The 27,286-nt window shown below is 43.6% G+C and overlaps 1 protein-coding gene across 10 annotated transcripts in view; it reads right to left on the bottom strand.

Moving 5' to 3' along the window:
• The window catches only part of NUB1 (negative regulator of ubiquitin like proteins 1), a 30,383-nt gene extending 4,171 nt beyond the window's left edge, over nucleotides 1-26,212 (bottom strand). The window contains exons 1-12 of one of the 10 annotated variants that reach the window (XM_070265244.1): nucleotides 25,287-26,212; nucleotides 22,684-22,801; nucleotides 20,453-20,620; nucleotides 19,452-19,510; nucleotides 18,388-18,458; nucleotides 15,199-15,381; nucleotides 14,423-14,523; nucleotides 12,519-12,625; nucleotides 6,609-6,795; nucleotides 5,518-5,625; nucleotides 4,610-4,762; nucleotides 692-838 (exon numbers count right to left, since the gene is read on the bottom strand). In XM_070265244.1, the coding sequence (XP_070121345.1) occupies nucleotides 692-838; nucleotides 4,610-4,762; nucleotides 5,518-5,625; nucleotides 6,609-6,795; nucleotides 12,519-12,625; nucleotides 14,423-14,523; nucleotides 15,199-15,381; nucleotides 18,388-18,458; nucleotides 19,452-19,510; nucleotides 20,453-20,620; nucleotides 22,684-22,801; nucleotides 25,287-25,363 (1,479 nt within the window). In that variant the 5' untranslated portion in view covers nucleotides 25,364-26,212. Of the gene's footprint in view, nucleotides 1-691; nucleotides 839-4,609; nucleotides 4,763-5,517; nucleotides 5,626-6,608; nucleotides 6,796-12,518; nucleotides 12,626-14,422; nucleotides 14,524-15,198; nucleotides 15,382-18,387; nucleotides 18,459-19,451; nucleotides 19,511-20,452; nucleotides 20,621-22,683; nucleotides 22,802-25,052 lie in introns of all 10 variants that reach the window. The other 9 variants (XM_070265245.1, XM_070265254.1, XM_070265250.1 and 6 more) reach the window with 9 other exon arrangements.
• Between the last annotated feature and the right edge of the window lie 1,074 nt (nucleotides 26,213-27,286).

Here is a 27,286-nt window from a genome sequence, read left to right as displayed (position 1 = left end):
CCTTCTCATCTGGATCCCAACCGGTTAGTCACTTCTGAGGATTTTTTTTTTTTTTTAAGATTTTATTTTTTCCTTTTTCTTCCCAAAGCCCCCGGCACACAGTTGTGTATTTTCAGTTGTGGGTCCTTCTAGTTGTGGCATGTGGGACGCTGCCTCAGCATGGTTTGATGAGCAGTGCCACGTCTGCACCCAGAATCCGAACCGGCACAACCCTGGGCTGCCAAAGCAGAGCACGCAAACTTAACCATTCGGCCACGGGGCCGTCCCCTGAGGATTTCTTTAAAAAGCCCCTTTGCCAATATGTACTACTACTGACTAAATAAAATAAAACTAGATATTCAAATAAAACATTTTAACTTGAGAAAGTTATACTAAAGCTTTAATCACCATTTTCTTCTTCCATGTTACTGTTAAACTCCTATTGCAAACAGAAACCTCACACAAACTTCTGCCTGCGGGCTCTGCTGGCTTGTGGTGGGGCCCGTCATTCTAGCTCTGTCACTGGGTGGAGAACAAGAGAGCTCTGGCCCTTAGATCCAAACCAGGAATGAGGAGGAAGGCCCTCATTCAAGGAGCGGGGCTCTGTGCACCAGGGAGGGACACCCTCTGGAGGGGAGCTTCACCGAAGGGGGGCCCTGGGCCCGAGGCAGGTGCTCAGGGCAGGCCAAGAGGCCCGGCAGGGAGCCGTTACCTTCAGCGCTTCGTCCAGGTTCCCGCTGGCCTGATGGAGAGCCTGCCTGGCTGCATGGGTGGAGTAGCCCATTCCTTTCAAAGAGTTTATGTTTTCTAGGCGGCGTCTTTTCTTCTCTTTTTCCTCTTTCCTTATTTGGGCCAATTCCTTTAGGAAAAAAGCAAAGTCACTGAGTTAGGAAATGAGAGTGTGTAGAAAGCCTTCTCAATCTGTGCTCTGAAGGATTCCCAGGGTTGCCAGGCAAAGTGAAAAACAAAGGAAGAGAGGGGAGCCTCTCTCTACCTGTCTCCCCCAGTAAGCGCATGAGGGCTCCCAGGGCAGAGACCAGGGGTGCTGCTCCGGGGCAGACCAGCGGGAGCTGGAGACCTCAGTCCAGGTGGAGAAGGGAACACCTCACACTTACCATCACCCAGCCCCAGCACAGGCCAATCGGCACCAGCAAGCTCATGGCTGCCTGTCCCAGAGGGAGGCGGACGGGCCCTCTTCCAGGGATGGCGAAGAGCTTCCTGTGTGGGTTGGAGGGCTTCTCGGCCTTTGATGAATCACCTGGGAGCTTGCTAAAATGTGACTCTGAATGTGTGTGTGTAGGTCCTGGGTGATGGGAAGGCTGCTGATCCACTGACCACACTCTGGAAGCAAAGACTTAGGGGCCTTCTAGGGCCTATTAGTCTGTTTAAAACTCCCAGGATGCTCAACATCAGGTGACAAAGGTCATCTAATCCCATGGTTCTCAAGCCTGAGTCTCGGGGCTGTCTGGTGGTGCCCTAAGAGCCTGAGATGGGGTGCGGCCGGCTCTAGTCTCCTCTCCTCTCCCATCCCAGCCCCAGCCAGGAGAGTTCTGAATTTATTTTGAAAACAAATATTTAAAAAAAGGAATTTTGCTGCTTAAAAAACAACTACACTAAAACAAGTTTAAAAACCATTAATTTAATCCAACCTCATCATTTTGCCAATGAGAAGACAGAAATCTCTGGAGAAAGGTAAATGAGCTGGCCAAAGTCGTCAGCGACAGAGCTGGGACAGGCTTCTGCACAGTTCCGGACACGGTCAGTCCTCACCCTGACACGGCGAGAAGAGCGAAGAAAACAGCTTTCTCTCCTTTGCCATATCTATTCCTACCTCCACGGCTCAGCCCAAATAACAAGTGCCCCTTCTGCACTCTGACAGCAGGAACGTGGCCTCATCTCTTAGGAAGAAAAGGTGAGTTTCCATCGTCTCCGTGGAACCAAACACGCCGAGCCAGCAGCAGGACTAGGTAGAACAGAGTAACTGTCCAAAGCCTTTCCAGGGCTGCGGGCTCCTTATACCGTAACTTCCTGTGCACAACATGGGAGAACCTACCAGTGAGCAACCCGGACTGACCATGGCATCGTGGCTCTGCCAGCCAGCGCCCTTCACCGCCACTTCATCTGCAACAGGCCTTTCTCCTTGTCTCTACCTCCTTGACATCCTCTAACTGCCTCCTAGGCCAGTCTCCCCCCGCCAACCCCTTTTGCACAGGCAACAGGCTTGGTCATCTCACCCACCTACTCCAAACCCAGAGCGGCCCCGTCCTCGATCCAAGCAGGCCCAGTGCCTTATTCTCACAGGCAGGCCTCCAACTCCCTGGCCCCCACACCTCCAAGCTGCCCTCACCTACTCCAGCCACACAGGCCAGCAAAATTATTCTGTGTCACTCGCATTTCGACTTTTATTCACACATGCACCCCATGTAAAATGCCTTTACCCCGCCCATCCTCTGCTTTCAATTCCAGCTTCTTCCATTTATATTTCAAAAGGCTAAGAAACATGCAAAACATTCAAGCAGAGAAAGACCCTGCCATCCAGCAGTCACAGGCTTCAGGCATTCTCTAATTCAGATCTGACACGTTGGAGTCCCAAAGAATGCTTTTTCTTTAATTACAAATGTCTAAGTCAGTTTTCTTTTAGTCATGTAGATAAACATGAGGAAATTAAAGTACTTTCTGATACTTTTCTTAGAAAGTATTAGAAAAATACAACAGGCCAAAGAAATGACAGTGAGTACTGCATTGAAGTATTTCATGGGTACAGTAGAATCAAACCTTACGTGAGAGAATTATGTCCTAAACTCAGGGTGAACGGCTACGTATGGGCAAAATGAGCGGTGAAAACCTGAGGAAGCAGCTGCCACGCTGTGGTTCGCAGCCTCTTAGGACGCCAGCACTGCAAGTGATCTCGGTTTCTTGAGTCTCCGTTTCTGTGGCCAGATGCGAATCTGGTCTGCACTCAGGGCCACAATGTACAAAAATGACAAGCTTCTAGAGTTGAGAGGCCCAAACCCAGAGCCTGGGCACTGAGAGGGCAGCAGACTCCTGGGAGCTTATGCTCCACGGGACACGGCCCTGGTCTGCCCTCCCTGAGGTGCAGGAGGCTGACCCGGCTCCCTGTGTCTGGGCCGACCGGTCGAATCAGGTCTCGGCATTCCCTTGGCCACAGTGGCTGGCTCAAGGGGGGCCAGTCAGCGAGCAGCTCAGGATTTCTCTGAGGATTCCAGGACCCATATTCTTAGTGTGATGGGATGACAGTGATAACACAGAGGGGACAGACGGACAGACACCAGGAACTCAGGGACAGGGTGAAGCCAGTGAATCAACTCACCTGAGATCCATCCCACCTCTGGGCTCTTTACAAGTAGGTAGGCCAGTAAATTCCTCCCCCGCCCTTTTTCCTGTGTGTTTAAGCCAGTGTGAATTGGGCGTTTTGTTGCTTTCAACCAAAAGCATCCTAACTAACACACACCCACTGAGTGAAGAGTGAGCAGGGCCAACTGCACTATATATACAGTTGTTTTCCTTTCTTTTTCCCAAGGGCTTATAGCTTAATTCATTAAATGCACGTCTGAGACGACTCCACTATTTTTTTAAAAACATTTATTTTTGCTATTTAGGAAGTGAAGTGGTACCTTTCACCACTTTATAAATCTCTTGGCTTTTCAGAACCCTTTGTAAAAACTCATCAGAATGCTATTCTCCAATGGAATATGCAATATAGAAAGTGCATGAGAAAACCAGTCTTAGTTTAGATTTTACCACTGATTTGACCCATGACCCCAGAAAACTCTGAGCCCCGGTTTTCTCTTTTGTAAAACTAGGCATATTAGACATGGTAAGATTCCTTCTAACTCCAAAATTGTAAAGTTTTTTTACTGTACTTATTTCTAAATGTTTATTTTTTTATTGAAGTATAACTGACATACAATGTCCTATTAGTTTCAGGCGCACATCATCGTGATCTGATATTTATATATGTTATGAAATGATCACTGTGACGAGTTACCATCAGTCACCATACAAAGTGATTACAATATTACCAACTATATTCCCTGTGCTGTACATTATACCCCCACGCCTTATTAATTTTATAACTGGAAGTCTGTACCTCTTCATCCCCTTCCCCTATGTCACCCACTCCCCAACCCTTATTTCTAATTGTTTTAAATGACTATAGTTTCGTCCCTTTACTTTCATAATATAATGTTAATTGTTCCTATGATGTGACATGTTTCTAGGCAAGAATGCCATCCCAAATTATAACAATGGCCCTAGGGGAAAACACACCCCCTATAAAACAGTTTCTAGAAATATACTATAGTAAAAAAAAAGAGAAAGCAGACTGCTTGGATAACTTATGAACTACTTGTCACCATAGCAAGAAATAAAACTAAGGAAATTGTGCTGTCTGAAAACTGACTCAATCAAAAGGGACAAGTTTCTCCTGACTTCCCGGTCTGAGGTGATAGAGAGTTCCTTGTTGTCAATACCTACTATGGAATTATCTTTTTCTGTTCTTTCATATCCGAGAGCTACGGCCCTTCAGAAACAGGCCTGCTCTGCCTCAAGTTGCACACCTACTCAAAGGCACAGGCTGACAAGCGCCGCCGAGCCCACGGTAAGGTACCTCTCTGCGGTTGGTAATGTGGGCGGCTGCGTGATCCACATTCCCGTCACATGCCCTCAGGCCAAGCCGGGCTTCCTGGGCAGTAAATCCCAACTGCAACAAATTGTCAACTTTTGTTGGATCGATATATAGCTCTTTAAAGAGTTGATGTGCCTATAGACAGGGAAAAATATAAGAATCATGCAACTATAGCAACATTAAAGCTTAACACCAAGCTAAAGGCAAAGGAAAATTAGACAGTACTCAATGTGAATTAGGGCATGTCAGATTTTAGATAAAAATTCTAAATGTGACCTATTACCAACTCGTACGAACGCAAACGGCCACCACTTTCTCTGCTCACATGACTTTATGTAATATAACATGAGAAAATAGGCTGAGTATTGCGGGAGGGGCTGGTGTCCGTTATCTCCTCCTTTTTTTAGTAAAATCCCCCAGGGTTGAGCTGTGCACACGGCATTTATCACCCTCCCTTGAGCTGGGTGTAGCCAGGTGGTTAAGTCTAGGCCAATGGCACGCAGAAGTGACAGGCGCAACTTCTGGGTCTCCTCTCTGAAGAGGCTTACCCTGGACTCTCCTGCCCCCTCTGCTGACTGGAAGAGGCACTGACAGGCGCTGCCTTGGCTGCCACATGAGGCTCCCCTGCCCTGGCCCGCTCACCTCTAGCCGACTAGATGAGGGACAGGGAAACTTGCAGTCAATCAAAGTCCCTGCCTTTCTGAGCATCTTGCCTGTAACCCTAACAAATACAGATACGTTTATGGTACATGTGCAGGAGAGGGAATGGGCGAGAGAGGCATGTTCCTCACAAGTCACTAACTACTGAGTTTATAAAATACTTAACTTCTGGGGATTTAAAAAAAAAGTAGGTGCAAATGGTTACAACTTTGGAGTGTGCATTTGCTTACCTTACTGAGATAGTCACAAGCCACTTCACCATTCCCACTGAGATAATTTCGGATACCCTGAAGCAAGTAAAGTCTTAAAAACAGTATCTTCTCTTTTCCACAATTTCCCTAAAATTATTGGGGGAAAAAAGGGATAAAACTGTCTTATTTCTAATTATAGGTCTTTACTACTTACACCTGTAATTCCCTTCATCTCCCCAAGGGCAAAATGGCATTACTAAAATGTGTATATCTTCACTATTGCTGACGGCAAAAGTGAAGATCTCAGGGTAGAATGACATCCCTGTCCCACAGAGAAGAAACAATGTCAGAAACCTCTCTCCAGACCCCCAGGACAGTGGCCCTTTTGAAGGAAGTATGCAAAATAGAGGAAAGTATGCAAAAACCCAAAGCAGGAATATCGTGTGTTGCCTTGCAATTCCCAAGCAGAATTCTGATGACTTGTGGAAATCACCTTAGAAAAATCCTTATTCAAATCACGGTTCTTGAGCTGTGACTCATTCATGTGAACTGTTACTGTTCACAATATCTGTTCTCCACATTTAAATCTTTTATTAGACTCTACAAACACAGTCACCAGCTCTCTCAGTCAGACTGATCAGTGGGGTTCTAGGACTAGAGAGCAGTGTTCCTCTGTGCTAAACCCTGCAGAGACCAAAGTAACAGCCCAACTTATAAAACGTTTAACAATCCTGTTAAAATACAGCTTAAAAAGGGGCTGGCCTGGTGGCATAGTGGCTAAGTACATGTGCTCCGCTTTGGCAGACTAGGGTTAACAGGTTCGGATCCCGGGTACAGACCAAACACTGCTCACCAAGCCATGATGTGGTGGCGTCCCACATATAAAGTTTGGCACAGGTGTTAGCTCAGGGACAATCTTCCCCACCAAAAAGAAAAAAAAAAAAAATAATATATATATATATATATAAAACATACATATAAAAAATAAATACACATATAGCTTTAAAAGAGCACATTACATACTACTATAAAAAATCAACTTTTGGCAGCAGTCTAAATACTTTAACAGGAATAAACTAAAATTCTAGAAATGGGCTCAATAATACATAAAACAAATTACAGTAACATACTTTTATGTGGACCAGTCTCTGATGATTTTCTCCATAACAATTTTTAAAGCATTTCTGGGCCAAGTTTAATTTTTTTTCTGCATCATCAAGGCATTCCAGTTGTCCCAAGCGGAAGTAACACCACACTATATCCAGCTGGAGCACTGCATAGTTATCTACCGTATCCAGTAGTTCTGGGCAACACTCACTGGTGGAGAGAAAGGAAATGACATTACTGAAAAGCAGCATTAAAAAGCTTTTTGTGAAATACTGGAATTCCTTTCCAGTTTTTGGCGTATTTCCAAAGACTGCTCTAAAACAGAGATACCAATGTTTATGAAGGGAGCCATATTTATAATCTGAATCCTTCAGATTCAGGGGAAAAAGCAGTTAGGGCTCAGGGATAGCAGTTTAACATCATATGCCTCAGGACACAAACACACCCCCCACCCCGCTATTTTGGGAAAGAGGCTCAGGAGGAAATAGAAATCGGGGCCACAGCATCAGAACCCCTCAGCGAACAGAGGGAGACCATGCTTTAAAGCAGTGGTTTCCAACCTCGACTGCAAATTAGAATCACCCGGATGTGAGGAATTTTTCTTTTTCTTTTTTTTTTGAAATACTGATGCTGGGACCCATTTGGATCAATTCTAACAGAAACCTCTGGAGGTGGGTCCTGGACCTTGTATTTCTAAAATCTCCCCAGGTTATTTTAATGAATAGCCAAAGTTGAAAACCAATGCTTTAAAGATACGCCAAAAAAAAAATCACTACTTACTATGAATGCCTTAAATGATGAGGATTCTGACAAGACATTCATGTCCAGTTACATTCAAGCAGGCAAGAAAAACAATCCAGAAAATGCCAGACTCTAAATGCCTAGTTGATATGGGGGCCAAAGTGCAGGCTAAATGCTACCTGGTAGCTGTGGCAGCAGGCTGAACCCCTGCCCAGAGAAAGGGAAAGACAGACAAGGTAACAGGATGTTGACAAAGATGGTCAACATCATTATTTATTTTGATTTTAAATTGTGATTGTTAGAAATTCATAATGCAAATAGAGGTCTCAAGTTTGAACTCTCTCTTCAATAAGCAAGGAAAACATTTGGAACCAGGCATTTTATACATTAACAAACTTTAAAGGTCTCATCTGTTTGTCTTCATTGGTATTCTACTAAACATAAGACTGCTCTTGTATAAAATTACAAAATCTACATGCCCTCAAGCTTCCCATCTTGCCCATCAAAATCTGCTTGGGAAAAAAAAGAAAAACCGAAAGAAATCTGGTGTTGTCACGGACGCTTACAGCAGCAGTCCACTGAGTGGAAGGGCTGTACTCCAGGGCTCGCACGAGACAATCCACGGGGCACAAGAAAACACATCAGAGAAGGACTTTCATATTTATTTGTTGTCTCTTTCAACATTTTTATTCTTTGTGAATGTTTTATGACACATACACCATATTTGACACACATGCACACACACCAGTGTCTGACTGGGTAGGAGTACTTTTTCCCAATCTTTTGCTCAGCCTGAGAACCTGACTTCGAGGGAAGAGGAAGCAGCTTGTGGACTGTGGTCTGATCTCACACTCAAAGTGAGGCTCGCTGACCTATCGCTAGACACCTGTTTCTGTGAGAGAAGACTACCGTGCCGTTCACAGGAAAGCAGGGACATCTGCCACAGTTTTCAGTGTCTCAGATGTGTGAATAGGCTCATTCATGTTCAGTAAGCATCAAGAACAGGCCAGAAATTGCCTCGTTTCAGTTAAAAATAAAATCATGGGTACAAGTTTGACCCAGAATTGAGTACTTGTGAGGCAAAAAAAACCCCAAAACCAATCACAGGTCTCATGCTAAAGAGGTACGTTTTATTCTTTTAGTTTTAAAAATAACTTTTATTCATACATAGGCCTATAAGAGAGATTACAAAATCAATACTCGTATATAATAATTTGAAACTGTTAGGGCTATATTTGAAGCTGATCGTGTCACTCAGAAAAAAAGGTTTTTTTAAAGCCTTTTATAAAATTGTGTCTTTGAGTATTGTTTTATTAATATTACTTTGGTTTATGGTTTTAGTAGCTTTAATATTCAACAGTCAATAAGTTTTCAGTTAAAAACATTAATTAATGTACATTTATTTAAATAAAAGCTACTCAACCCAGCCTTAGAAAAATTAAATCCCATTTGGGCTTAAGTCAGTTATTTAACAGAAATTTATTAGATTTGCCTCACGAGTTTTAAAGCTTTACATAAAATAAAGATACTAATTTCAAGAAAGATAAGCTAAGCTTATTTCCTTTTTTTTTTTTTTAAAGATTTTATTTTTCCTTTTTCTCCCCAAAGCCCCCAGGTACATAGTTGTATACTTTTAGTTGTGGGTTCTTCTAGTTGTGGTATGTGAAACGCCGCCTCAGCATGGCTTGATGAGTGGTGCCATGTCCATGCCCAGGATGCAAACCGGTGAAACCCTGGGCCGCCAAAGCAGAGCATGTGAACTTAACCACCTGGCCATGGGGCCGGCCCCCCTTTTTCCTTTTTAAGAAAGCGTGGCTAAAAAGTCATTTTTAGTTTTATTACTGGCTTTAAGGAATTGCATGATAATGTGCCTGGTATTCTTTTTTCCATATTTCTTGTACTCGAGGTTCATTAAGGGTCTTGTATCTAGGGGTTTACAGTTTTCCTCAAACTGGGAAAAATTCTGGCCATTACCTCTTCAGATACTTTTTCTGTCCCACCTGCCTTTTTCAGGGACTCCAATTACACTTATATTAGGCTGTCTGAAGTTGTCCCACAGCTTGTGGATGTTCTCTTCATTTTTGGGGGTCTTTTTTCTGTTTCACGTTGGATCATTTCTATTGCTTTGTCTTCACATTTATTAATCTTTTCTTCTGCTATGTCTAATCTGCAGTTAATCCCACCCACCCAGTGTGCTTTTCATCTTGGACATTGTATTGTTCGTCTCTTCAATTCCAATGGGGTCTTTTGTGTACCTTCCATGTCTCTATTTAACATGCTCCACCCGGGGCCGGCCCCGTGGCCGAGTGGTTAAGTTCACATGCTTGGCTGCAGGCAGCCCAGTGTTTCGTCAGTTCGAATCCTGGGCGTGGACATGGCACTGCTCATCAAGCCACACTGAGGCGGCGTCCCACGTGCCACAACTAGAAGGACCCACAACTAAGAATATACAACTATGTACCAGGGGGCTTTGGGGAAAAAAAGGAAAAAAATTAAATCTTTAATAAAAAAAAAAATATACACTCCACCCTTCCTCTACCTTCTTGACTATATAGAACATGGTCATTAGAACTGTTTTAACGTCCTTGTCTACTAATTTTATCTTCTGTGTCACTTCTGGATCTGTTTCTGTTGACTGATTTGTCTCCTCATTATGTGTTATATTTTCTTGCTTTTTTGTATGCCTGTTAATTTTTAATTGGATGTTGGATATTTCTGTATTGCTATAAATACAGGTGAGCTCTGGGAAGCAGTTAAAAACGTGTTACTTGAAAACTGTGTGATCCTTTTAAGGCTTACCCTTAAGCTTTGTCAGGTGGGACCAGAGCAGCCTTTAGGACTAATTTTGTCTTACTACTGAGGCAATGTCCTTTTGAATTCTCTTTCCAATGCCCTGTGATCACAAAGTTTTCCACTCTGGCTGGTGGGAACAGAAATTATTCTTGACTCTCTGGGAACTCTGAAGATTGTTCTTTTCTCTCAGGTGGTGATTTCCCCATGCCTGTGCTGATCATGACTCAGGGGCCACAGGGGACCCCCTGAAACTCTCCAATGCACTCCCTCAGGCAGGGCACCCCTCTCACTGCTTCAGCCTCCCTAGATTCCTATCTCTGTCTCTTCAGCTCAGGGGAGGCATGAGGTTCTGCGTGGGTTTCTCCTCCCTGCACTGCAGCCTGGAAGCTCTCTCCAGGCAGTGAGCTGAGGCCATCACAGGGCTCCCCTCGTTTGTTTCCCCACATCAGGGGAAACTGTCCTGCATTGTCAGATAACCGACATTTTCATACATTTTGCCCAGTTTTCTGGTTGTTTCAGGTAAGAGAGTAAATCCAGACCTTGTTACTCCTTCTTGGCCAAAAGCAGAACTCCCATTTTCAGTTTTAAATAGGGAAAGAAACTACTCCTGGTCATACGCCATACCATACCCCTCGATGTGTAACAGAAAGTTGTGCTTGAACTTGTAGCCACTTGGAGAAAGTAGAAAAACATCAAGTAGGAAAGGAAATAGAACCACTGAAGTTTCTTCCCCCTCCACTACTGATTGCCTTAGAGCTGATATCCTGACAAAGAGAGGGCACTCACATAAAACTTACGCAACTAAGTTGGCCTGAATAAACAGATCCTCAGAAAAAATGTCACTTGCTCCTTAAAAAGGTACTGACAATTATTAATGGATTATTATATCTACTACTTACTGAACATTAACATACCATGAACTGAAGATACAGTTATTTTTATTCAGGGGTTCCCTGAGACCTGAAAATGATTTCGAGGATTTGTCCAGAGTAAAAAAAACTGAGAACGGCTCATACAGATGAACCAGCATAACCATATCTTGATAAGTGCAGAATCACGATTATAAGTATATGGGAATTCATTATATTAGTGTCTTTTTACATATGTTTAAAGTTTACTATAAATAAAAAATTAGAAACAATTATGAAGGGAATGAGAAATTTACCTGAATTTTAAGGACCTAACTCACAGCCTGCGCTGTCTGCAGCAGAGAATGAAACCGACATTCAGCAAGAAGGAGAAACAAAGCGGCAGAGTAAGAAAACCCTAGGGCACCAAGCCCTTGTTCTAGTTACTTCCAGCTTTGCCTCCTCCTCCCAGATATTTGAGACAATAAATGCCCCTTTTTGATTAAGTTAGTTTACTTGAAATCCAAGGGAGCTGCCAATACAGTCATCAAACTGTCAACATTTGTATTTATCTTCTTGAAGTATACCTCAGGAATTTACCGAAATGGAAAAAAAAATAACACCAAAGTTGTTTCCTTTTGACTATTTGCAAACATCATGTCTCTTCTTCAAATATTTCATTGCCTGGATTTTAGGCTACCTGTGCCATTTCCCATGAAGAGGAACCAGGAGTCCCTGGGAAACTGCGGACTGCTGGGCTGGGGCAGGAAATGTCCAAGATGAGTCTGGACCACTTTTTGCCACCAGAGACCAGAGCCTACTAGCAGTAGGTCAGAAGGACGCAGGACCTGCCTGCTGGCTGAAGATGGCCAATTTAAGCACTGGGTTTTGAAGTACGTCAAATGTGTTAAAATCCATGAGCTCGTACTGATACTTTAAAAAGAAAAAAGAAAAGGAAACCTCACTGGTGATGTCATCTTGGGAGGATGCCAAGGAAGCAATTCATTTATTCCGAAAGTAAGAAAATAAGGAGAAAGAACCAAGTATTTTATTCTGTCTCTCTGTGCAGACTGCACCTCAGTATAAGAAAAGAGCTAATGAGGAAAAAGAATTCTTTTCAAAAGAATTCCAGCAATAAATGCAGAGGGAATAATAAAGTAGCTCCATTTTGCAGCTGCTAACGAAACAATGGATTTCGAGAATGATCAGCAATGTCCACCCCAAAACCTTTAAGTGAAAAGCTGATGGGGACTTTATGATGGATAGTTCAGTCTGACAACACATTACAAAAACAGATGTGATATTCTACATGCTTGTAAAAAAATAAGCACATATGTTTATAAAATTCTTTCCGGGGAAGAGAGATCAATTAGAAACATGAAGGGAAGACACAGCTCACAAATTGGTCTACGCCGTAACTACTCTTTTACATTAAGCATCTTGAGTGAAAACCTGAAGTCTGAAGTGTATGGGGGTTGGGAGGGAGGGTGCTTTGTATAATTTGGGCCATCTTCCTTAAAACTGGTATTCACCAAGTACAAAAGTGCCTACCAGAAATATCTGTCAGCGTCCAACAAACATGGCAAGGCTATTCCATATTCTTTTCTTTTCAGGAAAGCTCTGCCCTTCTCATGATATCCCATAGCTAACACAAGGGCCTAGGAAAAAATAAGGATTTAAAAAAACATCACTATAAACTATAATAAAACAAATTATATTAAAAACATATTAAGTCTAAAGAAATCAAAGAAAAAAAAAGAAATAAAGTATAAGGTCACAACTAAATCTAAAAGCCAAAATTGAGAAAAACATAATTAAAGCTTTATTTCACCTAAACACGGAAAGCAAGCACTCTGTTTAATGTGGCTGATATGGTCATAACCAGCTCCTGTCCCTGTTTTCACCAGTTTATTTTAGTATCTGCTGATTTGGATCTATTTCTAGTATTCTGTAAAACTAAACATATTAAAAAAAAAAAAAAGCAGCCAGTAATGCTTATATTCTTTGTATCCTTTTTGAAAAGAGCATTCATTTTACTTTCTACTCTTAATCAAGTTTTTTCTAAAGTATTTGTCAACTTTAGTATTTCCAAAATAATTTTTAAAAACTGATTCAAAATTTTTTAAAGTTCATTAATATTTTTAGATTAGATTTTTTTTTGTGTGAGGAAGACTGGCCCTGAGCTAACAGCTGTTGCCAATCTTCCTCTTTTTGCTTGAGGAAGATTGTCCCTGAGCTAACATTGGTGCCAATCTTCCTCTATTGTGTATGCGGGAGGCCACCACAGCATGGCTTGATGAGTGGTGTGTGGGTCTGCACCTGGGATCCGAACCTGCAAATCCTGGGCCACAGAAGCACAGCACGTGAACTTAACCACTATGCCACCAGGCCGGCCCCCTAGATTTGAATTTTTATATAATTCCATTTTGTAAAGTTTTCCAAAAAGATCTGGATGTCATCATTTAATAAAAGAGAGCAGTGGGCAAACAATCGCCAACATTTAAAAAAACAAACATCAATCCACTGATAGCTACAAAATTCTCTTACTAAAACTTAACTTTAATCCTTAGAGTAATTCATATAGTGGAACCTACTCAAAACTTTCCTTTAAAGACAGAAAAATTAAAATTAACTTGACCCATAGTCATTAGAGCTTTTCATTTTAAGAAGCTACTGGACTCCAGCTCAGAGATTGATCTCAGGGTCCAAGATGTAAAGTGCTTCTATAAAGACCCCCTAGACATATTCAAAGGTAAAACCACCTCCTACCTTTTCCAAATTCTAGAACAGGACGAGGGGGAATGCGGAGCCAGGGGAGAGAGAGCAGAACCACCCGTCATCCTTTTCCCAAACTACATGGTTCCCCCAGCGCCTGTTCTGATCCATCTTTAGGGGACATGTCCCTCTAGTAAAATAAACCACGCCAAACAGCCACTCCCGCAGGAAGCCACTCATGCTGAAGGCAGAGCGTCACATCACTTGGGAATGTTCAGTCACTGCCACAGGACAGTGGGGTGGTGCCATCTTGTACCACGGCACTAAAATCACCAGCTGAGCCTGCTGTATAAACTTCCCACTGTGTGGCTACACTCTCCGTGTATGAGCTGGAGACAGAAAACTGTTTCTGGGGCCCGCCCCGTGGCCGAGTGGTTAAGTTCGTGTGCTCTGCTTCGGCAGCCCAGGGTTTGCTGGTTCGGATCCTGGATACAGACATGGCACCACTCATCAAGCCATGCTGAGGTGGCGTCACACATGCCACAACTAGAGGGACCCACAACTAAAAAGATACAACTATGTACTGGGGGGCTTTGGGGAGAAAAAGGAAAAATAAAATCTTTAAAAGGAAAATAACCCAAAAAACTGTTTCTAATCTTTTACAACGTTCCAAGATAAAATAACCAGAAAACAACCTCTGTTCTGAGAGCAAATCAAAGAACAAGCCATACATCTCTTACAGTGCTTACTTTTCTTTCAGATGGAGGCATTCTGATGGACCTGCCCGTCTGGTTAGCTATGTCTAAGTATGGGGTAGTTTCTGGATCCACCACCATCTCAGCTGCAACAAAACCAAAAGGAACTCCATTAATTCAATGTCAAAAAGTAGGGTGGTTAAGTTTGCACACTCCGCTTTGGCGACCCAGGGTTTTGCCTGTTTGGATCCTCGGCGCGGACATGGCACAGCTCATCAGGCCATGATGAGGTGATGTGCCACATAGCACAACCAGGGGCACTCACAACTAGAATATACAACTATGTGCTGGGGGGCTTTGGGGAGAAGAAGAAGAAGAAGAAAAAAAAAAAAGGTAGTGATGGTGACATTAAAAATGTTAAACACAGGGCCAGCCCCGTGGCCTAGTGGTTAAGTTCGCACACTCTGCTTCAGCAGCCCACGGTTCTACTGGTTTGGATCCTGGGCGCGGACATGGCACCACACATCAGGCCGTGCTGAGGCAGCATCCCACATAGCACAACCAGAGGCACTCACAACTACCATATACAACTTATGTACTGGGGGGCTTTGGGAAGGAAAAAAAAACAAAAGAAGATTGGCAACAGTTGTTAGCTCAGGTGCCAATATTTAAAATAAATAAATAAATAAAAGGAAAAAAAAAAGTTAGACTGCTGGGGAAGGAAAGCCAATGAGAAATGTGACACCCCCCCCGCCCCCGACGGCATGATCAGCTGCTACCTTAAGTCCTGGAGTGAGCTGAAAGCTCAAAGCTCTGTGTACCTCTCTCTGCCAGGATCTCCAGTCCTCTCTTAGTCCTCTGAATTCTTTTTTCTTTTAGTTTGGCTTCATTTTGCTCGTCTTCTTCAACCTGGACATTTTTTCTTGTATCCTCTTCAGACTGTTTTAGTTCGAGCACCATAGCTTTGACATTGTGTGTCACTCCTTGTTCCTCAAGTGTTCTCCCTGTAAAAATCAGAAATGCATATTATAAAAAAAGCTACTAAATTTACTGGGTAACAGTCCATTCTCCACGTTAAATGGAACTCTTAAACCTGTATTAGCACTTACGAACCACCATGCCACATAGTAAGAATACATTTAAATCCGCTTGTGTAACTGTTACTGCTAACCAGTGGATAAAATCAGCCAGTGGAACACAGAGCTGACTACATTTATCCTTTCCAGTTGTCTTTATTCTCATCGTAAGATCAAATCAAAGCAATAAATATTTGAGAATCTACTACAAGGAGAGCTCAAATCAAAGCAATAAATATTTGAGAATCTACTACAAGGAGAGCTCAAATCAAAGCAATAAATATTTGAGAATCTACTACAAGGAGAGCTCTGTGCTAGGCAATATAAAAGGAAAATGAGAAAGCATAATCCATGAATTTTCCTACCCTCTAGCTCGAGAAACAGTACGCCCCATTCACAGCAGTGGACGAGAAGCCACAGTGCAGCAGGGCACTGGGACGGGTAGCTTACTGTAACAGTTCAAAGCAAAGGCCTCGGGTTCTCGCCCTTTTCAACTCTGTGGCCCTGAGTAAACTACTTATCTTCTAGGACCCAGTTTCCTCAAACATGAAATGGAAATAAAGATAAGGGCAGAAATCAATGAAAGAGAATATTAACAAAATCAACAGGTGGCTCTGTGAAAATATTAATCAAATATACAAACCTAACAAAAATTAAGTCAAAGATGCAGACAACAACCAAAATGAAAAAGGGTAAATACACATGCAAACAGATTTAAAAATAGCAAAACAGTATTATGAATTATAAATGTACAAATTTGAACACATTTCTGGAAAACTCTAGTTTGATTTTTTTTTTTAGAAACTTGAAAATCATTCTAACATTTATATAGAAAAATAAAGGCCCACCGACAGCCAAGTCACCTTGATAAAGAAGAGCCAAGAGAGGGACTCACCTTACTAGATTTTAAAACTATAACAAAACCACAGAAATAAAACACTCTATGGGTGAAGGCAGTCAAAAGGTGCAAACTTTCATTTATAAAATAAAAATAAAATAAAATATAAAAATAAAAAATAAGAAGTCCTGGGCACGTTATACACAGCATGGTGACTATACAGTCACGTGTCACTTAATGATGGGGACACGTTCTGAGAAACAAGTCATTAGGCAATTCTGCCATTGTATGAACATCATAGTGTGTACTTACACAAACCTAGATGGTACAGCTTACTACACACCTAGGCTATATGATACTAATCTTATGGGACCACCATCGCATATGCAGTCCATCATTGACGGAAATGCTGTTACGCAGCATATGACTGTAGTTAATAATATTGTATTGTATATTTGAACGCTGCTAAGAGAGTAGATCTTAAAAGTTCTCATCACAAGAAAAAAACAATTTTGTAACTATGTATGGTGATGAATGTTAACTAGACTTATTGTGGTGATCGTTTTGCAATATATACAAATATTCAATCATATGTTGTATACCTGAAATATAATAGTATATGTCAATTATATCTCAATTAAAAAAACACAACTCTATGGTTCTGGCCCAGGAAAAAACCTACAAGTAAACGGAAAGAATATATACGTAAAGGGGGCACCAAATAGCACTGTGGAAATAGCAAGTTTAGTGAGATATTGGATGAAAAATAAAGCCAGATCCTTATATATAAAGGGGGACTCTGAAGACTGAAGAACTCATACAGATTAAGCTAAAGGAAGAAAACACAGAAGCCTACGCCTGCGGCTCTGGGGTTAGGGAAAGAACTTCCTAAAACACAAACGATAAAGTGAAAAATTGAGGGATATGATAACATCAAAATCAAGTATTTCTGCTCAATGAAGGATACCACAAACAGAATTAACAAGAGATTAGATGACAGTGAAAAGACATCTCTGACATCTATAACAGACATGGGAAATGGCTAGAGGTGATGCTGGAAAGGAAGACTAGGGCTAGGCTGTGAAGGCTGCATTACACTAAGCTGGGATGTGAACTTGATTCTCCAGGCCACCCGAACCTACTGGAAACTGATTAGACTATAGTACTTGCCTGAATTGCCGCAATAACTAACTGGTCTCCCAAGTCCTTTCATGCCTCCTTCAAATCCATTCCCCCACAGCAGCCAAGTGATCTTTAAAACACAGATACATTGGGTGTCACTCCCCAGCACGAATGGCTCTCCACTTCTCTTAGGAGAGAGGCTCTGATACTGAATAAGGCTCACAGAGTCCGGGGTTTCTCAACAGCAGCACTGCTGACACTGTGGGCTGGGGAAGTCTTTGTTGTGGGGGCTGTTCTGTGCCTTCCGTGATGTTCAGCAGCACCCCTGGCCTCTAACCACTAAGTGACAGGAGCACAACCTCCCCCCTAGCCCTGCCACCAAGCCACAACACTCGAAAATGTCTCCAGACATTGCCAAATGTCCCCTGGGTGGCAAAATTGCCCCTGGCTGAGAACCACTGCTATAACCTTTACAATGTGGCCTCTGTCTGGCCCTCCATCCTTAAAAAGCACTACCCTCTCCTCAGTTTCCACACTTAGCCATACTGGACCATTTTCAATTCCTCAAATTCACATCACTGGGCTCCTACATGAGGCTCTCTCGGTCTGGAACACCTCCCACGGCAGCCTTCCCTGCTGTCCTCACTCAGCATTAGCTCTTCTCCCTCAGGGAGAATTTACTGGAACTCCTATTTCACTCAGCACATCTACACTTCCATTCTGCCACATTTTATCAGGCCTATAGTGAGTGTCTTTCTCCCCCACCAGCACAAAACAGAAAATATTTACTAGAAAAGTTGTTTTCTGTTTTATATTTTTATTTTATTAAACCCTGAAATAACTGATTTTGGATTATATATGCAATAAAGCCACTAAAATCTGTGAACAAAGGAAGATTGAGGAAAAAAAGATGCAAAGTCATTATTTCTATATTAGCTTGATTTAAAAATTCTGCATACTTTGCCATAACATACCTAGTTGAAGTTGTTTCTTATTTATGACAATTTTGATATAACTTTCTTGAAATCCAAAGGTTTCAGCTATTCTGTAAAATAAACCAATGAAAACTGTAGGTAATCAAATTTGTCACTGTTCGTTAATTATGATAGCCATTTTATACATTTTACTCAGAAACCCTCTGTATTTCAATTTACTGACTCACAAACATCACTCCACAATAAAGTCAGCTTACCAGACGGTTGTTTGAAATGGTTTAAGAGACAATGTCCTTTTTTAAACTATCTGTTTTACTACTTGTTTCCTCATGAAGTGGAGACCAGTGGCGTGGTGTACCCGTGTGGACAGGAAGGCCCAGCCGCATGTCAGGAGAAAAGCCATTCCCTATGCCTTCTGCGGTCTCCTTGGAGGAGCCCACAATAGGGGGCTGTTCCGCACAACCTTCTGCTCACGTGTGTTGAATGAACAATCGTTCCTGAATCCATCCCTAACAGCCCTGATGTAGACCAAAGAAGAATATGAGGAAAATCAGCTTCAGAAACGTGGGCTGTCTAGCCCTGGAGGTACTCACAACACTTACCATTTAAAAATGTGTAAGTGGATAAAATAACCAACCAGGCCTCAAAAGTTAGAATTTCACTAGTATGTGACAGGCAGGTATGTTTTCTTTCTACAGATGGGCCAACAGCCAGAAATTCGCTAAAACATTTTGCTGAATGTCATAGCACGTTATTAGTACACTAAGGAATAAAAGTCAAAGCTACTGATCTGGGGAAGACCAGGCTGTCTCCTATTTATATCACTCACGCATTGATTCAAACACGTATCAAGTTCCCGTTAGGTGGTGGACACGCAGTTCCCATCTGATCTCAAGTATACCAGGAAATGGAGAAGAGTGGTGCAAGTCTTGAGTTCTCACTTTGTCCTTAACTACCAGTGTGAGCCTCAACACGTCTCAGTTTTCCATTCCCCAAAACGAGGCTAGTAATACCTGCCCTCTCTCTCACAGGATAGCCACGGAGGATGACAGGGGCCAACGTCAGGGCCAAGAGCACCCGGGGCAGCGGGCACAGATACTTACTTAGACCTCAGTTCCCTGCCAGTGATGTGCAATCGGGTCTCCAACCGGTTTTTTCTATCCTATTTAAAAATAAGACAAATAAAATAAAATGTACTTGAATTTGACACTTTTGTGTCAAAAGTCAAAAGACAGTGTCATTACCCTGTCTATAATATCAGAAAGGTTGATATCAGACGACGTAAATACTTAGGTCTCTCTGTGCTCAAGGACTAAGACTGCACATGCCTGGTGGAGAAGTCATTGAACATAACTTGCCACGTGCAGTCACGGGAGCGCAGTGAGGTCCCAGAGAAGGGCTTCAGCCTCTGCTCAGAGGGGTTTGTCATAAGCCTTTATTCAGTGGAACCGGCCTATGCTACGCAACGACCCGGCCCACCAGCTCCAGCACTGGGGCCATCTCAGCGTGCAAGAGACATCCCCTTCACTATGCCCACTGAGCAGAGAGAAGGGGGACATGGTTTTGGGGCCTCTTCATTCTCCTCTGGCTGGGCTTAGGAGGAAACGTGGGATCACCAGGAGGCCTGTGAGCCCAGGCAAACTGCTCCCTCCACACTCACCCATCACGCTGCGCTCTGACTGGCAGTCTGGTTTCCCAGGGCCCTGCTACTGGCAAAGCAGAGGCCTGAACATGCACACTGCCTCTGACCTCCGCCAGCACAGAAAAAGGGACGAATTCCTTTCCTGCTGCATGCCGTTTTAGAAAACCTCAAGTACTCTCTCATTCCCCGATATTTCTAAATGTTCACTCAAACTCTAGAAAAGTGTGACGCAGAGCTTTGTAAAGTTTTGGAGGTCTAAGAGGCGCAAATCTACCTTGTAAATATTCCAGTTTAAGAATCCACAAAATTAACTTTTCGGTTGATAATGCTCAACATGTAAAATAACTTAAAAGAACTTTAACTTTGGATTGTAGCTGTTTAAGGAAAAATCATAATTTATTTGACCACATCACTAAATTAACTAAACATTAGACCTTACATAAATTTGGGGAAATTACTCACTTTTCTTACTCGTGGAGGTAAAAATACCTCAATTGTAGCAATTCCTGTCGTTTTATAATGTTCATTTCCTGTGCCACGCTCGATTGCTTTGCAACGTATTTCTTCCATTATCTTTTCTACTTCATTTTCACAACATTCTAGCTTGTCAGAGTACTTCTTAGCAAGATCCTATGAAGAAAAATCAGAAAACACAGATCAATGTAGTACCAACTCAACAAAAAGGGGGCAAAATACAGAAGAGCACATGCAGGACTCCACAGCAGAGAACTCCAGTGAGTGGCGGTCACCCCTATTACAGTGACATCCAGACGGCTCACCATCAGGAGGGGCATAGAGGGGAGAGAGGATCCAGGGAAAAATAGAAACAAATAAAAGACAGGAAAATAGATGCAAGAGAAAAAGTGAAAATAATTGGGATTATTCTACAGGGAAAAGAAAGATGGGCCTTGACCTATGTGACTGCAATACATAAAAAATTATTTTAAAGAATAATGAACTAGGGGCTGGCCCGGTGGTGTAGTGGTTAAGTTTGTGCACTGTGCTTCAGTGGCCCGGGGTTCACAGGTTCAGATCCTGGGCACGGACCTAGCACTGCTTGTCAAGCCATGCTGTGGCGGCATCCCACATAAAGTGGAGGAAGACTGGTATCGATGTTAGCTCAGTGACAATCTTCCTCAATAAAAAAGAATAGTGAACTGATCAACTACATTGGAGGGGAAAATAAGAAAAAAAAATAGAGAAAACATTCTAATTTTTCTAACTTGTGAGAACACGTCAGGTTAGACTTTAAATAACTTCCTTAATGGAAAATTCTGAATCACTGGTACTGGCTGTAAAATAATAAGTGCTAGAACGACTCAACACAACTCAGGAAAATGCTATACATACGATTACAGTCTATTATAAAGGGTACAAATGAACATCTCAATGAAGAGGTATCGAAGGTGGAGTCCGGAAGGGTCCGGAGTGCAGGAGCTTCCGTCCCTGTGAAGTTGGCGTGCCCCACCCTCCCAGCATATAGATGTGTTTGCTAATCTGGAAGCTCCCCGAAACCCATCATTTCAGATGTTTACAGAGGTTCCACTATGTAGACATGACTAATTAAATCACTGGCCAGTGGTGATTAACTCAAGCTCCAGCCCTCTTCCCTCCCCAAGGCTGGAGGGTAGGGCTGAAAGTTTCAAGCTTCTAATAAGAGTTTGATCTTTTTGGCGACTAGCCCCATTCTGAAGCCACTGCCAAGAACTGCCTCATTAGAACAAAAGATGCTCCTATCACCCTCACCACTGGGGAAATTCCAAGGGTTTTAGGAGCTCTGTGCCAGGAAGTGGGGACAAAGATGAAATAGCTTTCTTATTATGCCATATCTAGTTTCTGAGCCAAAGAGATTATAACAAGCAAAAAAAAAAAGGAAGAAAGGTCAGAAGGTGAGTAGCAAAAACTAAAAAGTGAGGCCTGTCAGGAACACAGGATGGGAAATTCCAAGACCCTAATAAAGGATGTCACCTCCCAAGTGCATCATTGTGCCACAACACAGGACAATGTGATGCCCTCGTGACAATCCTCAGTCCCTGATAAATGTCACATCATTTATCTCTGGATACTCAGACTGAGAAAGCAGAGAAGTACATGCTAGGGTACTTCCAATATAACAGATGTCTATCAAAAAGACTAATGTTTCTCTACTTAAAAAAGCAGGCAAATGTTAATTTCTAGAAATTTCAGTTACGTACAATAATGCCATTTCTTATGATGCTGTAAAACACTGAGGAATAATTATTAGAAAAATATATCTTGAAATAAATGAACAAATAGCCACAGTGTAAAAAAAGCTGGGGCGGGGGGGGCAATCGTGTTACAGCAGACCATGCTAGTAAGGAGCACTGAGAGCTGCCCAGGCACTCCCTCACACACACGGCACACCCACTCACTGGCCTCACGAGCTGGCCAAAATTAATTCCCAGATTAACAATTTTACACAACACTGTGAAGGTATTAAAAACAGTATATACCTGAGAAATTAGATAACATTCTCATATGCATAAAATCTTACTAAACAAAAATAAGCTTGTAACTCCCAGTAAATAGCGGGTACCTGCTTATTACTAATGCTTTTTGGTTATACTGAAAGTTTACGTGGTTGTGCCTGGCAATTTCCAGTGACTGCAGAATCTTATTTCCCAAGGAGACATATAACACTGCTAATTATTTATGTCTTAAAAGAAAAATACCTTCAACGCCAAACCAACTTCTTTATTTTCATCTGTATATGGAGGTTTCCAAAGTTGAATTCTGTCTTCCCTTAAAAACTGGGTCAATTTTGCTTGGAGATATTCCTTTTGCGCCATTCTTAAAAGCAAAACAGTCCATCAGTGACACCCCACCCCACGTTTCAGAGTGTTTTATAACGTACTTAACATGTTGACGTGCCTTTAGAGTAAGCAGAGCTCCCCTCCACTCCTCGTTCTCCAATTTAATCTAAATTACTTTTAGATTAGGTTTTAACTACCTCCAGTCTTCTCTAAAATATCTATTTCTATATATATTGAAATATTTATTATTTATTCAATTATATATTATGTATTACATAAAAAGATATTTAAAGTGCTGGTATGTGGCAAAGTTTATTACACTTTTCTATATCTTAACCTGCTATTATTCTGTGATCTAAGAGAAAAGGTAAAGAAAAGGTGAATCCTTAAAGTAGTCAACTTTTATAAGCAAGTCAACATAGAGCTTAGAAATTCTCTTGTATTTTGGCTAGTTTAACACAAAACACCACCCACCTTGGCAGGTTAACATAAAGAAACGCTAGCTTGAACTGTGAACAATCAATAATAAATATTCTCTATATCTGAATTTTTAAAATTATAAACTTTTACACTACTAGAAAAGTTTTGCATGGTATTTTGTGATAACAGCACAACGGCAGATCTATGTATACTATTCAAATCTAACACTGGCGCTGGTTGGATCATCATTTACAGGTGAGAACACCCAGGCCCCAGGTTTGTCAAACGACTCAGCCAAGGTCACAAAATGAGGCAGCACCACAACCAGCATTGGGACTGCTGCCTACAACATCAGACTCTGCATTGCCACGCAGTCCTTTGCTGCTTGTGTGTCCTGAGTATGTAACTACTCTCTCCCAAAGAATACCCGCCAGCCACGGAATTCTCTCCTCATCTCTCACTAGCATAGCCATTCAAAGGGGCGGGTGAGGCTGCTAGAGACGTGAAACAGCTGACAAGAGTAGTACAGCCCGACCAGACAAGTAGTGAGAAAAGTAAAAAGTTATCAGCTTCTGAATGATGAAGACAAGTTCTAAAGGGTGAAAAAACAAGGGTTAATACAACCTGGATAACTAACTTTCCTTTTTCTATGCAGGGCCTGTATTCCACCCCACTCCCCCAACCCAATTCACCTGTTTTTTAAATCAAGTTTGATAACTTAAGTGTATTCTACAAGTAAGAATTTTAAAAGGAAGTTCATTCTGTATCAGTTTCGTGGCGAGAAAGAGGGTAATCAGGAGAGGGAGGAGAAAAGGCAAGAAACAACACACACATCAAGGAGGGGGTTGTGTGCATCCAGGCGAGGCATGGAAGAACTCCAGATTTCCAAGTACTAACGAAAGCTTCTCACACAGAAAAGCAAATCAGTACTATGAGCACTAGCTTTTCAAACCAATGAACTTACAGAACCACTACACAAAGCTAGTTCCCTTCTCATGTATCTTCAGAAATTGTAAATAAAATATGAGGGAAGTGGCGGGGAATCATTCCACGCACCGCTATTTGGAAGGCTGAATGCCCTGCCCTCCCTGATCCCATCCGAGCCACTGCCTGACCCAAGGCCCAGAGGGCTTCACAGACCTGCCGCCAGGCCCACGCCTCACCCAGGAGCAAACCTACAGCTGGCAGGGCCTACATCACGCAAGACTCAATGTTTAAAAAAAGATTAAACTGCTGTCTTGAAAAGTACAAAGCTTCAGTTATAGACAACAGAATAAACGAGAATACGTATTTTAAATCAAACCAAAAGGAAACAGTTTAATAAATCAGTCTTCAATTTTAACTGGAGAACTGAAAGTTGCCTGCCATACAAGGTTCCTTATTACAGCCAAAAAAAGCGCAGAGATCTACGTCAATTATTTCTCAACAGGAAAAAAATCCATTACAGCTCATAACTGAAAGTGAAACCTTATGAACCACGCTTTAAAAATTTCACTTTCACTTCTGTAACGAATTATCTAGGCTACCTTTACCCAGAGCTTTTCAAATATATATACACAAAAATATATTCAAAATACATTAAATTTTCTGGGAGAGTAATAAAAGACGCTTGTATTAAAAAACAAGAGTAAAGGAAGGAGGTGAGAAATATAGACTCAGCTGGTCAAGGGTGGAGAAAAATCAACCGTGTTTTCTCCTTAAATAGCAAAGAAAATCTGGCTTTGATTGCAAATAAATCCCAAATGGCATATCTGGAATAACAGTGTTATGATTCAAGCTTTTCGCTTGGCTAATTGGCTTAATTTCAATATATACATATATTTCTGTCTCTCCCCCAAACAATACTCAAGCTTTTTAAAATACCCCACCTCCCCCGCCCAGCGCAGCGCAAACCCAAGGCCTGATGAACCGCCGGCGTGTCCCGAAGCCCCGGCCCGCCGCCCCCGGCCCAGTCAAGCCTCCTTGCAGGGCGCCCACCGCCCGCAGGTGCAGCCGCGCCAGACCCGGGCCGGGGGGCATCGGGGTCGTGCCGGGGACTGGGGCGCCCGACGGCGTCGTGAGGCCGGGTTCGGGGACTGGACGCACGGCCGCCGTCTCCTCACCTGCGCCACCGCCGCTCCTGCCCGTCGCGACTCACCGAGTGCCCGGATGCGGCGGGGGGGCCACCGTTTGTTTTCATTCCGGGTGAGGCTGCCCCGCCCCCGCTGCCGCTGCACAGCCCTCGCGCGACGGGGAAACAGGGTTATGGGCGGGGCCAGCAGGGGGCGGGCCGTGGGCGGGGAGAAGGCGGTGTGGTGGGCAGGCGTGTGGGCGGGGCCAAGACGGGGCGGGACTGATACTGGGGTGTGGGCGGGGCTAAGACGGAGCAGGGGTGGGGCGAGGACGGGGCGGGGCTAAGACGTGGTGGGGTTGTGGGGCAGGGCTGGCGAGGACCCTGGCTGGGGTCTGAGGGAGACGCGGGGCGGGGCTGGGAACGGACCGCGGCTGGGGTCTTGTGGAGGACGGGGGGGCGGGGCTGGGGAAGGACCCCGGCAGGCGGCTGCGGGGACCTGGGCCGCGGGATTCGAGGCGGTGTCGAGGCGGAACCAACCACTAGTCCAGCCCAGTTTGCCCGACTTTGGACGAAACTGAGCCTGGCTTCGTTTCTCCAACAGCCTTGAAAGGGGCCAAGCACCTGGCAGGAAGACCCTTTCCCCCAGAGAGCAGGTCCGGACCTCCTACAGCTGGGTCCCGCTCCCACACCCGCCCCTCGGTCTGGGCCGGACCACGGCTGTCCCCCTAAACCTCCGGGGTTTTATCCCGCTCTCCATCACCCCACCACCAGCCTCCCCTCAGGGTGAAATTGGGTTCCTTCTCCCTGACTTCCCAGCCCCTTGCCCTCGCGCGCTTCTCCCTCGATGCTGGCCCTGCTTACCTCGCATCCGTCACAGCGTCTACAAGATCTATGGAGATCCGCCTCCTTCCACAGCACTCCGCCCAGCGCTGGGTAAAGTCTAACAAACCTGCCGTCTGGGCTGGGTCTGTCTGTCTAGGTGAAGAAGTGAGACTCGTGTGCATGAAAACCAAAGGCAGTCTGAACTGCCCTGAGAACGAGCGCGGAGCCCAGTGGCTGAGCACAGGTTCTGGCGGAGCTTTGAGGGATGGGGAGATCGGCCTTTGGCAGGCGGACCCGGGAATGGAAGACAGAAAGAGTCCATCTCGGATCCCAGAGAGTTTGCTCGCCTGAGACTGTCGGCCCATCCTTTCCAAATCCCAAAGCCCATCCTTGGACCTGCTCTAGCGCTGTCGTGGGGCGAGGCCTGAGAACATAGGTTCTGCACGCGGCAGCCGGCTCCAACCGGTGCCTGGGGGTACCTGCGCAAGCTGCTGAGTGCTGTCTCTGCGGGAGTAACAGTAACGCTGCCCACCAGGGCCTGATGGATAAAATCTTCCGCTAGGATTTGTCCTTCTCACTACACTAGGACAACCCCCGGGACACGATTAGTACCAGCAGTACATTTCCCAAAATGGATGTATTGGGTCTAGAATAAGCCCTCGGAGCCCTGCCGCAGACAGTATGAAAGGGGCTTTCACGCCCTCGGACGCCCTCTACCAGGGGAGGTGAGGCAGGACCCCTCCTCCTGGTGCCGTTCCATTCTCCGGTGGTAAATCTTGGGCAGAATATACACCTAAATCCATTTTAAGGACGAGAGACGTGTTCCCAAAGGCACTAGGTCTCCCAGTGTTCCCGGCCCATCCCCGGGAGGACTCGGCACACACTAAGCAGAGCAATTTTAGTTCCACTTTTCTCATCTCATGACTTGCAGGCATCGCCCAGGAGCCCACAGTGCGTACGAGCTGGCTGATTTCTGTGTCTGTCCAAATGAGAGTTTCTATCTCGATAGCCTCCTTTCGGTACACAAACACTTGGAAAATCTTTGAAGTTAAAGCTCTTTACCTTGGACCAAATGAACTTCTTAGTCAGGGCAAAAGATAAATGGCAAAACGGGGGAAGACATGCCAATCACTTCAAAGACAAATCTCTTCAGTACATAAAGAGCTCTTACAATTCGATTTTTAAAAAAAACTACTGAAATAGAAAACTGGGCAAAGCCTATAAAAA

Source organism: Equus caballus, chromosome 4 (genome assembly GCF_041296265.1).
Source record: "Equus caballus isolate H_3958 breed thoroughbred chromosome 4, TB-T2T, whole genome shotgun sequence".
Classification (NCBI taxonomy): domain Eukaryota; kingdom Metazoa; phylum Chordata; class Mammalia; order Perissodactyla; family Equidae; genus Equus; species Equus caballus.
This window is presented reverse-complemented; position numbering and strand designations above follow the sequence as displayed.